This window comes from Euprymna scolopes, chromosome 41, assembly GCF_053919585.1.
Source record: "Euprymna scolopes isolate OS-2025 chromosome 41, ASM5391958v1, whole genome shotgun sequence".
In the NCBI taxonomy this organism is placed as follows: Eukaryota; Metazoa; Mollusca; class Cephalopoda; order Sepiida; family Sepiolidae; genus Euprymna; species Euprymna scolopes.
Window position 1 is genome coordinate 9,298,505 of NC_136522.1, and position 14,577 is coordinate 9,313,081.

Sequence of the window (14,577 nt, forward strand, 5' to 3'; positions counted from 1 at the left end):
CAAGACGCGTTTGACTCTTGTATAGGTAGAGAATTGCGTTAGGAGTGATATATTTTCTGGAGCATAGTTATTACGTGGCCTCGTCCATACCAATCAGAAAGGAACTTTTCCAGGACATAGCTCGTGCGCGGAGAAGAACGGTAATCCAAAACCGGAAGCTAAAATAACACGCGGAAGTTGGTGATAACCAAAATGCCTATTCGTTTCTCGCAGGTCGTGTAATTTTTGTTGCCATGGTTATCACGTGGGCTCGTCTGAACCAATGAGAAGCTGATACGTCACGACTTCTTCTTTTTTTTTTTTTGTTTAACTCTGATCCCGCCCCGTTTTCTGATTTCCTGTCAGTGTCTAAAGATGGCCGACCACGAGGAGAAATCGCGCGAAAATGGAGACCAAGAGGAACACATAACAATGATGGACTTTATAGCCGAAGAGGAGAAACTAGAAGCTGATGCCAAAGCCGTGTTGGGAGGAAGCGACTCCAAAAACTGTACCTATCCTCAGGTAACAAGAACAGACTTCTCTTTCCTTTTTAATTGTTTTCAAATCGATCCCTCAATTTTCGTTCAGTCGCATGGTCGAAAAGAAATAGTGTTTTTGTTTTGTTATGACGACAAGCCAATCTATATTTGAATTTAACTTGTAAACTTTTGACACTAAGACAAATTATTTTTGAATCGACAGCTTGAAGGCTACAGAACCATTTTCGAATCTCTTCGAGCCATGAAGACAGCCATTTTTTTTTCTTTTTTTTTTTTGTCTTTTGAATAATGGTTTGAAAAATCAAACGGTTATTTAATCAGTAACTTTTGACATTCGAAAGTGGGTTTGAAGTCTTTAAATTGTCGAATAGAAGACATTTTTTTTGGTTTGATTTGAAGCATATGCGGTGCTTATTCAGTTTGGCACTTATGGCGGCAATTAAAAGTAGGAAATACAGTTAAGTCTGAACGATGTACCTAACTCGTTACATGAACGAAGATGTCATATTACAAGCATTGCATGGCTTTCGTTAAGAGTGGCACTTCTTTGTTTACAAAACCATTCACCGGAAGTGACGTCAGACAAATTTGAAGGTACGGATGACCAACACTGTATAATGTAGCTTTTTTTTTTCTTTTTTTATTTTAAGCAAATATAAAAATAGTAGTTTCCTTCAAACAGTCGTTATTTAAGTTTTGATAACAAAATTATAACCTTTTATAATAAAAATGGATACTCATTACTTATTGATCCGTGCTGAAATAATGTTATTTAAAAAGCCATTCTTAACATGGGGAGGGTGTTTTGTACCTATTCTCTACTTTAACCTTACAATTGAATTAAAAAAAAGACGTATCATAAAACTTTAAACTTGGAAATACGATTTAAAAAAAATAACGCGGATCAGTGAGTGCATTAGCACCTGAAAATGTTTATGCACTGTTTGTTTTTGTATCAAACATCACAGGTGTTGTTTGTTTTCTCTATCAAACATAAAAATAGAACTTTAAAAAAAAATATTGGTACTCATTGGGCGTTGAGTTCCATGGCGACCAGCATAAAAAAAACAAGTGTCGCTAACATTTTTTTTTTTTTAATTTACTGACGTTGTCGTAGTAACTAAACGATTATTTGTCACATTATTTATTTTGAAAGTTTTACTCTTTATGAATATTTAAAAAAAAAAAAGTTACTAAACATTTATTGATAATGTCTCACTTTGACAAACATTTGTTTTTAATTTCTTTTTAAAATGACGACTTTTTATCTTAATAGCATTTGCGGATGGGTAAAAAACAAAAAAATAACTAAACCATTTACTGATAATTTCTCACTTTACAAATATTTTTAACAAATAAATGTTATCAAAGTTAAGATACTGAGAAATTGTCAGTAAATGGGTTTTTTTTTTTTTTTTTCGTTTTTTACCCATCCGCAAATGCTATTAAAAAAAAAAAAGTCGGTAAAAGTCGTCATTTAAAAAGAAATTTAAAAACAAATGTCTGTAAAAGTGAGACATTATTAAATGTTTAGGGGTTTGTATTACTGTACAGTGTACAGTGTACACGTAGATTCGAAAAAGTTGTCAACAAAACAAATATATAACAAATAAATGTTATCAAAGGCAAGATAAGTTACTTTTCTACCAAACTGGATATATTTTTTGTGTTTTTATTCAATGTAACATTTATTCAGCTCGAAAAACATAGTGTTTACCGATGTATTCGAAAATTCAAGATGGCGTCTCACACCCTCTTTAACACCGTAAGTATGGAAAAAGGTGTTATAAATAAAAAAAAACTATACAAAATACTATTAAAAACCCGCCGAATATATGTCAACCTATGTCACGGTAACATATATTGAGCGAGTTTTTAACAGTATTTTATCCGGTTTTTTATTTATAACATCTTTTCCCAAACTTACCGTGTTAAAGAGAGAATCAGACGCCATCTTGAATGTTCCAATACATCGGTAAACACTGTATGGTTTTCGAGCTGAATAAACATGTTACATTGAATAAAAACACGAAAAATATATCCAGTTTGGTAGAAAAGTAACGCCTCCCGTGTTAAGAACGGCTTTCGGAATAAACATCTCCCAACCTCCCCATGTTAACAGCTTTTTTTTTTTTTTAATAGGAGTCCCTACTTATCAAGGCTTAGAGGTCACTCGAGGATACGGGTTAAAGAGTGTACAGTAGTCAATGGGATATGGAGACAACTTTCGGAATAAACACCTTTTGCAGGTTGGACAACTAGTACACATTGACCCAAATAAATAGTGTGAGAAATTCTGCAGAAATAAGCAGGCTCCTTATTGGTTGGTTTGTCCGCCTATGATTTTGTTTGAACCATTCAGATTGCTTAATGCCCTAATGTGGGGTGAAATGTCATTTGCAAACACTTTTTATATACTTAAATTGGCGAATTATTTTGCACACTGGTATCATTACAATGGCCGTAAATTATTTGACAGGTCAAACTGTAAACCTTAATTTCGTCTCTGACTGACATTATCTGTCAGAGACAAAATTAAGGTTTACAGTTTGACTTGTCGGTACTAGTGAGGAGAGTGATTCGGACGTAAATAACATTATTTAAAAAGCCATTCTTAACATGGGGAGGGGAGGGTGTTTTGTACCTATTCTATACTTCAGCCTCACAATTGAATAATAATAAAAAAAAAAAAAACTTAAACTTGGAAATACGATTTAAAAAATAGCGCGGATCACTCTCTGCACTAGCACCGACTTGTCATTTGTCCACCATTTGGGTAGTTATCTACAGTGGACTCCAGGAGGCTACCCGACTTGCAGTAACCATCTTGGAAGATATCACTCAACTCTTCAACCTATGCAACTGCAGCAGCGTTCTTCGTCGGCGGATTTTGAACCCAGCTTTTATCGAAGATAAACTATTACTCCTTTAGGGTGTTACCGGCTCATTACGGCAGATAGCTAAAGATGACGCATCTTTTGCATCTTGAATCTTTTTGTTTTAATTAAATTTACGTTGAAGTTTAAAAGGTGAGCCTGTTGTAATTTCTGATTGGTTTTCTTTCATTCTGCCAGGGGCAAAACGTGTGGAAATTCCGCACAATAGTTTGAATAAAACTTATATTTTTGTATTGGCTTAAAAATGTGTTGGTCATCCGTACCTCAAAATTTGTCTGACATCACTTCCGCCAAACGGTTTTGTAAACAAACTGCCAATCTTAACAAAAGCAATCTTAACATAAATCGATCAAGTATTTTATTTAAAACTAAGAACATTAAAATTTACGATTTTAAGCGATTTTACTATTGAACTTAAGGCTAAGTTTTCATCTCAACTTCGATGTATCTCTTTTTATTTCATCGGATTTAATCGTAACCGACGAAAACATTACGACTCGCTTAGTCGTTCTTCATTTTATGAAAAGAAATATTTGATCAAATTACGTGATTTTTGGAATATTTCATCTTTGTTCCGTGATGGTACGTACATCATACAGACTTTTTTGTATTTTTACTTTTAATTGCCGCCATAAGTGCCAATTTGAATAAGCATCAAGTCTACAGGCGAAAGTCTAGTATCACAGTTCGTTTGTCTACTTATACACCCCCCCCCCTCCAAAAAAAAACGAGCGCCAACATTTTAAACGGTTGCCTTTTATCTGTCAGTTTAAAGGCCTCAAAATTACTTTCGCGTATCGAAATGTAACAATAAATACAAGTGGAGTAACGGAAGAATGGGCGACTCTACATTCGGCCATACCGGTGTTAGGTGGAAACCGAGGGGAAAAAATAATAGTCCGGTTACCAAACCCGGCTTCCGTTTTTATTGTAAAACAAAAAAACAAGACTTTAGTTTAGCATCGTACATTTTGTTTACACCGGAAGTGACGTCAGACAATTTTTTTGTTTTATTAATGCAAATATAAAAATAATTTTATTCAAACTGTTTATTTAAACTTTTAGTGCTTGTTAAAAGATAGTCAACAAATCGTTTTTTTTTGTTTTTTTTAAAGTATATCGTTTTAAGAAAAAAACAATATTACGTACTTAATTTGTCATGTCGAAAATAGTAATACATCCAAAACCTACGAAAATTCGAGTAGAACAATAGTAAAAATAAAGTATGTGGAGTTTAGCTGCGTAAATTATTTGACAGACAAAAAATTATATAAACTATTTGGTATTTGGCCGTTTTTTGGGGGGGGGGCAGATGCTTCTGCAGTTTAATTAAGCGTTTTAACGTAAGTAACGTGCCGGCATTAACCAAGCAGAAGAACTGTTTAATATTTCACAAAAATTCTGTTTACATTTGGTGGGAGGCGGTGAAGGGGGGGGGGGGTTGTCTGCTGCGGGCCGCCACAACACCTTCCACCCTTCCACCGCCTCCCACCGAATCATGAAAAGTTACTGATAGCATTATTTTTACTATTAAATGACGTGAAAACTATTTAATTTCATGAAAAGTATTTGTTCTAATTACTGTTAAATGAGGTGAAAACTTTATTTTATGAAAATGTAGTTTAGTTGTGTAAATACTCCCCCCCCCCCCAAAAAAAAAGTCAATGTTTTCGTAAACCGCTCGTGAAAACATAGACAAAGAAGGTTCCTTGGACAAGCACCACGATTTAGAAAAGGTTATAACTGCTGCTCAAGATCAGGGATTGATGACCAATGCATTCCAGAAGATGGCAGGTCTCATTAATGATAACAAATGCAGATTCTGCCACACAGAATTGGAAAGTGTGAGTCATCTGGTATCAAGTTGCAAGGTTCTTTTTGGGGATGGCCATACACAGCGAGACATGATGGAGTATGTAAGTACCTGCACTGGACCATCTGTAAAAAATAAACATCCAGTGTAGCAGCAAGTCCTGGGAACATCAACCTGAAAGAACAGTTGGAAATGACTTATATACCATATATTATGACCATGTAATACCTACAGCCACCTACCTTGAAAATGCTGAATTCTGACATAGTTATATGGAATAATCAGAAAGAGTTGCAACCTTGGTTGAAGTGAGTGTCTCTGATGATGGAGGTCTGAACAGAGCTGAAAAGGAGAAACATGCCAAATACCAAGGTATCATGTATGATATGAAAAGAAACTGGAATCTTAGGGAGATATCAATCATACCAGTTATTATAGGTGCCACAGGACTTATGAAGAAGAACCTGAAGTCCTAACTAACTAATATTCCTGGTGAACCAAGTGCAAAAGTGATCCAGACAATTGCACTTAAGGGAACAAGGATACTAAAGAGCTCTCGGTTAGTTTCAATAAAAAGCAGGGCAATGTTGGCAGCTGTTTTGGCTGCCCTATACCCAGCATTACAATCTTCAAAGGAAGAAAATGAAAAATAAAAATAATAAAACGCTAATGTAGCATTAACGAAGGTGGTGAAATGGCGCAAAATAGTCCCAGGGTCAATACCATGCAGATGGTAAATTTGCGACAGGTTTGATTATCAGATTCGTTGTCTTCCTCTTTGAATCCCTCTGAAAAATTAAATTAGACTGGTCGGTGTTCTATTGTAGCATAAGGTAATATTTACCTTTTCCTCTACCAAGCATTATACCTCTGGCTGCTGTGATTATGACGCCTAGAGCTCTTATTGTGTCAATTCCAAGTAATGTCATATCCAAGAGGTTTCTCCTGCATCACCAGTACGTCAACTTCAGTTGTCACCTTTTTCAGTGCAGATCGTGACATTATTGGTCATGACCTCCATTTGTTGCTTTCTCCATGTCCGACAATGATTTGCGCTAACTACATACCAGGAACATCCTGTGTCTATAAGTGTTGAACATTACACATCATTAATTTTGACGCTGAAATCAGGCAATGCTGTGTTCATTGTTTGGCAAGGGGCAAGGATGACGACAGTACCTTGTCCTCGACTTTGTTTCTCGAACAGTTGCAAGATCCAACTCATTGCAGCATCGTAGTGTTCTGTGTGCTTGTGGATAAACATTCATTGTACCACTTCGACTCCGACACTCCTTAGCAAAATAGTTAAGACTCGTACATTTATAGAAGACAGGGCTCTCACGTTTAGCGTTAGCTGGGAGAGAATCCACATTGTCTCGATAGGGTTTAGATGCTGCACGACTAGTGCCAGCTGCTAGTGTAATTGGTTCTGGTTCATATTCGGGCCAGTAATTCGTCAGATGTTAATCTGTCAATATGTGACAATGCTCGCAAAAGTCTACTGACATCCTCAGGTAAGCCCACCAGTAAGGCACAGCTTTTTTTTTTTTTTATTACATTTTCACCCCAAACAAGGCACATTGCCACTCAGGTGTAGGGGGCTACTATCAGGGTCAGCAACTACGGGGGCACTATGTAGGGATTTGGGCAGCAAGATGTCGGTTCATGTTGCACTTGAACTTCTGCATGTCAGTACAGTTAGGGAAGCATGATCCTGGAATGGAATTCCAGAGTCTAGCGATTCTGGGGAAGAAACTACTGGAGTAGAAGGATCTTTTGCATCTAGGGATCTCTACTGTGTGAGGGTGGGATTTAGCTGCCTGTCGGGTTTGTCGAGGGTGTCTGCGACGTGGGGGCACAAGTGTCTGCAGTTCGTCAGAGCACTCACCATTAAAATACTTGTAGAACAAGCAGAGGGATGCAACGTATCGTCGATGGGACAGAGGCTGAAGCTTAGATGCCAGTTCAAGGCCTATCAGATTGGCGACTCTTTTTTTAACCTTGTCTAGGAGCGAGAGACTAGTAGTAGACGCACCAGCCCAGATGTGACAACAATACTCCATACATGGGCGAATGGTGGCCTTATAGAGATACAGGATACTTTCAGGTGTCAGTAGTTTTCTAGCACAGTAGAGAGAGCCTACCTTTTTTGCAGCGGCCCTGGCAATGTTTTCAATATAATTGTTCCAGCTCATGTTTCCTGTGAACGTTAGGCCAAGCAGTTTGAAAGATGTACTCTCAGACAGGGAGTCACTGGCCATTGCTATTGGTGGCAGAGAAGGTTTCTTGTAGTTATTGAAGGAAACCAGTTTGGTTTTGGCAGCATTGAATGTGACCATCCATTTATGTCCCCATTCAACTACAGATTGGAGGTCATCCTCTAGTGTTTTTGCCATTTCTTTAGATATGTGTTCATTTGTTTTCCTGTCATGCCTTTTATAGAGTGTAGTGTCATCAGCATATATACCCATCTCAGAGGCAGTGTTGTCGGGGAGGTCATTAATAAATATCAGAAACAACAGAGGTCCAAGAATAGACCCCTGAGGCACTCCCGCATTTATATCACACTGTTTAGATGTACGACCGTCGAGGACAACCTGGATTTTTCTCTTATCTAAGAAGGATTTAATTATGTTAAGTATTCTACCAGTGATACCGTATGATTTAATTTTCCTGAGGAGACCCTTGTGCCATACCCTGTCAAAAGCCTTAGATATATCTAGAGCTACCACTCTGCCCTCCCCCGCTTTATCCAGTGAATGGTATATACGTTCAGAGATTACAGTGAGAATGTCAGCTGTGGAACGGGCTTGTCTAAATCCATATTGTTGGTCAGTCAGAAGTTTAGCGTCTGTAAGGTGCCGGACTAGAGCATGGTTAATTATGGTCTCAAATATTTTGGCGAAAAAGTGGGAGGAGGCTAATGGGGCGATAATTTGATGGGTCAGTTCTTTCGCCAGAATTCTTGAATATTGGTACCACAGAAGCGGTTTTCCAACAGCCCGGAAAGCATGATTCATTAAGGCATTTGTTGAAGAGTTTGGAGAGAACTGGAGCTACTTCAGCTGAGCACTTTTTTAATAGCACAGCTGGGATGAGATCAGGTCCGCATGCTTTGGAAGTGTCTTGTCGTTGACACTACCAAACAGTGCTGATAGTTTCCGTAAATCAGCTAAGTAAATGTCCACCGTTTCATTGGGATATAGTTGCTGGGTAGTGAACTGTTGCCATGCAATAAAAGGATCTGTCCCAAATGCTCTGCTTAATTTCTTCCCAGTCAGATTCATCCCCGAGTTGCTGGTACACTGCAGAGGCCCCTCCAGTTAACGGAATGACTGTTGCTAGCTTCTTTATTTTGCACGATTTGCAAATACGCTCAGCATTCTCAACCCATTCGACAACAGAGATCCATCAAATTCTGGTATTAAACGAATGTCGAATCTGTCTTTTTTTAAGTCACTGCTTATAACAGTAACTTGAAAATTAAACAATAAAACGCTGAGATAGCTTATAAAATAAAAAGGGAACCAAAAAAAAAAAAAGAAACAAGTGTTAAAACGTCCTCTTGTTGATACAATGCACGAAAGTCCTTTTTTTTTTTTTTCTTTTCAATCCTCAACTTACGACTCCTCGTGTATTCAATATTATCTTCCACTGTTCGTTCTGTCTAAGCTGTCAAACAAAAAACTCGATTCTCATGCTTTAGAATTCGTCCCTTTTAACAGTTGCCGATCGTGTACATATGCAAATTAATGTCATACGTTTACCAATGAGCAACCTACAAAATTATGCTTGTGTTTTCTTTTCTACATTTTTCTGCCGTCGTTTTACAGGCTAAGCAAACAGGAGGTCGTTTGCGAGAATAATGACTTCTATTACAGTAGGTGACGCTAAGAAGGTGCTCCTGATGTTCTGATGCAAGCTGAGAATATTTGTGTCGTTGAGATTTTACCGAGTCCTTTTAATTTTTTTTTTTTCTCCATCTCTTAACGTAGGATGCATAGCTATAAATGATATCTGAACTAGTACCGACTTAATTTCATGGATTTTGCAGGAAATTAAATCTTTTTTTTTTTTCTAACTTTGTCTTATCCAGGGTTACCTTTCACGCCAAGCTCTGTATGCATGTTTTACGTGCACCCCTGATTCAGAAAAGCCAGCCGGTATTTGCCTTGCTTGCAGTTATGAATGCCATGAGGGTCATGAACTTTTTGAACTCTACACGAAAAGGTCAGTGAAACAAGCAAATTATAAATATTGTGTATTTAGGCAACATTCTTTTTCATTTAAACATTAAAAATAAGAGCTTACATTTTTTAAAATTTATTTTTCTTTGAATTAAAAACAAATTAGAAATAAAATTCATTTCCAAAACCATTATGCAAATAAACTACTTTTTAGAACTTTTTATATACCGTCCAGATCGTAATATCTAGGACTTGTGAATGCGCGTCGCGTCTAGATTTATTTACATCGACTTTTACAAAATTCTTGCTATTTCGGCTCCCTTCGTATGTTTGACTTTTTCGTATAAAAGTGAAACTAAACTGAAGCGAAGACATGTTTCTCTGCCTTGAAAGCAAGAAAGCTTTGATCAGTGCAGGGTAAACAAACCCCTTATATCAAACAATTGCTATTCAATTTGGATGATCTCCTTTTTATGGCGAACTTGGTCCTCCTTCTCCCCCCAACATCCTGGGGAAACAAAACCAGCCGAAGTTGGGTTAAAAACTGGTTCGCAGTAAAAGTTAACTGCGGGATTTCTATTTGACCTCATTAAATTCATACACCTGTTTTTAATACTTAAATAAACTCAAATGGTTTTCTGTTAATCTCCCTTGCTGGCCGAGCGAGTAACGTGTCAGGGTTTTTTTCACACTTTATATTTCACCTTCACCTCAAGGCTTATGGTTCGATCCTACCTACCAAAACCCAAACTTTTTTTGTTGTTATCTACCCGCCCCAATATACACACCTATCTATAAACATCCGGGCAACACTGGGCACCCCTACTAGTCTATTTATCTATAAATATAAAAGCGAAAATGTGTATGTATGCGTGTTCGCTTTTTGTGTATGTCTGTAAAAGTTTTTTTTCCGAGAAGCAGTCAGTCGGCTCACAACTTAAAACTTTTTATATCGCATATAACTGATAATATCTATGAGTTAACAACGGAGGTCGCCTGTCTATTTAATTTGCTCGACTTCCAAAAGATAAGTATTCAACACTTTTCGCTTGCCGCACGTGGATTAGGCTTTTTCGTATAATAAAAGCGACACTAATTCTGGCGGTATTTTTCCGGTCACCATCAGCTTTGATCAATGTGGAAATATTTTCCTTATATCAGACAATTGCTATTCAATTTGGACAATCCCCTTTTTATGGGGAGCTGGTTTCCCCCTCAATATTTTGGGAAAATCAAAATAAAAAAGCGTTCCTGCAGTAAATAAATACTGCCCTGCAGTCAAAGTCGACCTCATTAAAACGGGCACCTGCCAATTCTAAATAATTAAATTCAAACGTGTTTCCATTAGTATTTTGCGGTGGCCCACTGGTTAATGTTGCACGTTTTTTTTACACTTTAATTTCCAACTTTGCCTCAAGGGTTCGGGTTCGATCCTCATACTTACCTACCAAAACTTATTTTTATTTTAACCCCCCCCCCACGACACACACTTCCAAACACCTGGGCAACACCGGGTACCCCCCCCCGCTAGTCTATATATATATAAAAGCGAAAATGTATGTGTGTGTTCGCTTTTTTGTGTATGTCTACAAAAGGCTTTTTTCGCCGTGATTCTCGGTTGGCTCGCTCCTTCTTAAAACTTTTTATATGCTGTCTAAATAATAATATCTACGACTAAGGAACTCTGGTCGCAGCTATCTTTAATTTACCCGACTTTTACAAGCTATTTTCGAGATATTTTTTGATCGGCGCATAGCGAGGAAAACAGAAACTGGCTTCCAGTTTGGTCAATGTTGGCTTCGTCATGTCAGGCGGTTGCTTTCATTTGAAGACGAGACACTCCTCCTAATAAACAGGGAGCTGGTTTTCCCCAAAGTTAGTTAAAAACAAACAAACCGCTTTATTGATCTCATTAAAAACTGTCCCGCAGAAAATGTTAACTGCTGAATAGCTATTGCTTACGATCGCCGCATGTGCATTAAGCTTTTTCGTATAAAAAAAGAAGCGAACACTCGCGTTAAGTAAAACACTGTCCTGCACTCAAAGTTCACGTCAATAATTTGTCAAAAATGGACCCCTTTTTTTTTTTTGATTTTTTTTTTTCACACTTGACTATTTTCCAACTGCGCGTCAAGGCTTCGTTTTTTTTTTTTTTTTTTTTTTTTATTTACCCAAAACCACACATACCTCCAAACACCCGGGCAGCGCCGGGTACCCCTCGCTAGTTTATATATATATAAAAGCGAAAATGTGTGTGTGCATTTTTTCTGTATGTCCGCGAAAGGCTTGCTCACTCATTCTTATAACTTTTTGTATGCTACCAAGATGATAATATCTTGCACTTACGAAATGTGGTTGTAAAAATATTTTATTTTGTCGGCTTTTATACAACTTTATACCAAATTAGAACCTGTGTTAATGTACAGTGACAACTGGATATAAGAGAGATGTTGGAACTGGAGAAGAAGCCTCTTATATCCGGATATTATATATTTTTAATTCTATCACCATTTAATCTTTTTTTTCTCTTCACTGATTTTTAATTACACTTTGTCTCGGCAGCATATTTAAACGCATTTTTAGTAGTGCCCTGAAGGCCTAAGAATTTTTTTTTTTTTTTTTTTTTTTCACTCTTTACAAAAAAAAAAAAAAAAAAAAAAAAGGAACTTTTCTTTTAGGGGGGAGGAAAAAAAATATAACACTATTTAGCATTTATTTTATTATTTTATTGCCCTGGGTAACTCTGCTAGTATTATGCTATTTAATATCTATTTCTTTTTCTTTTTATGCTCCTAGGTAACACTGGATAACCCTACTAGTATTATATATTTATAAGGATTTAAATTCTATTTTCTAGGAACTTTCGATGTGACTGTGGCAACAAAAAGTTCTCCTCCCCTTGTAAGCTCTTCAGGGTAAGTAATAGTTTCTTTTTGTTTTGTTTTTTTTTCCCCCCTGGTTTTATTTATCTCCCATGTTAAGAAGATTAAACACAAGGCCAGGAAAGTGGGAATTTAAAAAAAAAAAAAAAAAAAAAAATTTTTTTTCTTCTTTTTAAAAAGAAGAGCACTCGACCAGACAAAATAAAATGCCTGGGCAACCCCCGTCAGCCTTACTTGGTAAAGGACACCTTAGGCAATTAGCAATAAAACTGATCCTCTTAAAGGATGAAAAGGCAAAATATGGAAAGTGGCCCTCCTAGAACTGCACATGCCATACCTTGGTCTAAAGGAGAACAAGGCCACACCAGCACAGCATGCCCAAGACTCTAAGTAAGTTTGGTATGAAATAGCAATCCCATAACGTGGTTACTAGATGAGTTTTATAGACACGTGCCCTTTTAAATCTAACGTGTGTTATTCAAACTGTACATACACACACGATGGCAGCAAACTCGTTCTCGAGTATTGTCATTACTTAATACATCTCTGGCTCAAATGATGCAGACATACATGAGCGCCACTAGCAGCACGTGCCGGACGGTCACTTCTATGAACCATCTACAGTTCCAGAGCCTTTATTGCCGTTGACGCCCATATCTGCATCAACCCTCATTGAATGTCTGTTTACCGTTTTAGGCTACAGCCAGCCTTTTTGTTATTGAGATACACATTGGGTGTATTCCTGTATTCCACTGCATATCAAGTAATGCCTGTGTTTGAAGCTTTTTATAGTGAGGAAAGACTTTGCACTGTGACAATCCCACTCTCTGAACAACTGCCACATTAAACCAAAAAGAAGAGCAAGTCAACATTATTGGATGCAGCAGCCGCAGGTTTTATATTCAAGGTTTTTCTTCTCATAGACACTCATTCATACATACATAACGTAGTACACCTTTAAATAACACATCGGTTACCTGCCTCTGTAATCCTTGTTTGCCCAACAGGTGGTGTTCTCTATTTCCTGTTCCATTTCTCTTTCTCTTTCTCTCTCTTTCTCTTTCCCTCGCTTGCCTTTGACCTGTCAACACATTTCTTATTGCCCATGTAAGGGACACACCTTTAATCTTAATCCTTTCAAGGTAAGGATGTACAATCTCGTATATACACACACCGCATACACAAGGAACATTCATCGCCTCAAGACACATGTAGGCACTAAACTATATACGCCACGAACGTTCTAAATCTATACACGTGTACTACGAACTCTCACACGTATAACGGACAATCCAATGCATGCATGAAATATGCACACGCGTACACCAATGCACCTTGTATTTTTCAGTATTCTCGTATATATAAATTTGCCTGTATATATGTAAATATATAATCCTGTTTCAGCGTGTTTCATTCCGAGTTCTTAAATCTGTAAATTTAATCTTTATTCTGATACTAGCCTGGGTGCCCTGCGTTGCCCAGATGTTTGGAGATGTGTGCTGAGCAAAAAAAAAAAAAAAAAAGTGGTAGTAGGCAGGCAGGCTCGAACCCGTACCACGAAGTGACGTCTTTGCCATTGCATCCATCGCCAAACCGGAAGTGGCGAAGGTTTAAATTAAGGCTAGTACATCGAAAAGAGAGGATGACTTTCGAAAATATCAGTGAAAAAAAGTACACCCCTCCTTGTAGAAAAGTGCCCAGTTGAGAGTGAAGGAATTAATGCTTCAAAACAATACCGATCTCGTGAAAATCCATTACCTCTGTCAAAAGTTTTAGGCATACATTAGTAATACACACGGACGAAAAAACGCTTTGGATAATCACAGATTTCAAGGTAGTTCTACTAAAATAGCCATATTTTTTAAACCAAAGCACTTCAAGTCTTCAAATTACTACTGTTTTGTTCGGAAATGAATATACTTTCAAATGAATTAATAAATATGAATGTACATTATATATTTTAAGAGTTTTGAGCAAATAAAGTGATAAAAATGTGAACGTCATAAAATGGCGTTTTCGGTAAGGTTTTGTAATGACCCCCCCTGTTTTCTAAAGGTCCGTACCGTGATTGTATGAAGAATTTTTTGGGAATCAATAAGAAGAGGTGTTAATCTTAATACTGTCAAGTGTCCGAAATATTTTTGACCATTTCTTTTTTTGTCGTGTTAAAAATAAGACTTTAATATGCCGAGTATCGAACATTTTGAAAAAAAAATTCTTCGGACACCCAGTAGTAAGTAAATCAATCTTTTTACTATCTTTATCAATTAAAAGTATTATTTTATGTTTAGTAGGAGCGCGGTAATTGATAATTTA

The 14,577-nt window shown here is 37.1% G+C and overlaps 1 protein-coding gene across 2 annotated transcripts in view; it reads left to right on the forward strand.

Annotated features, from left to right (window-relative positions):
- The first annotated feature begins 302 nt into the window (after positions 1 to 302).
- Positions 303 to 14,577, forward strand: part of LOC145266334 (putative E3 ubiquitin-protein ligase UBR7) — a 50,739-nt gene continuing 36,464 nt past the window's right edge. Inside the window, exons 1-3 of one of the 2 annotated variants that reach the window (XM_080121921.1) lie at positions 303 to 504; positions 9,289 to 9,422; positions 12,237 to 12,294. In XM_080121921.1, the coding sequence (XP_079978047.1) occupies positions 355 to 504; positions 9,289 to 9,422; positions 12,237 to 12,294 (342 nt within the window). In that variant the 5' untranslated portion in view covers positions 303 to 354. The remainder of the gene's footprint in view (positions 505 to 9,288; positions 9,423 to 12,236; positions 12,295 to 14,577) is intronic. The other variant, XM_080121922.1, reaches the window with a different exon arrangement.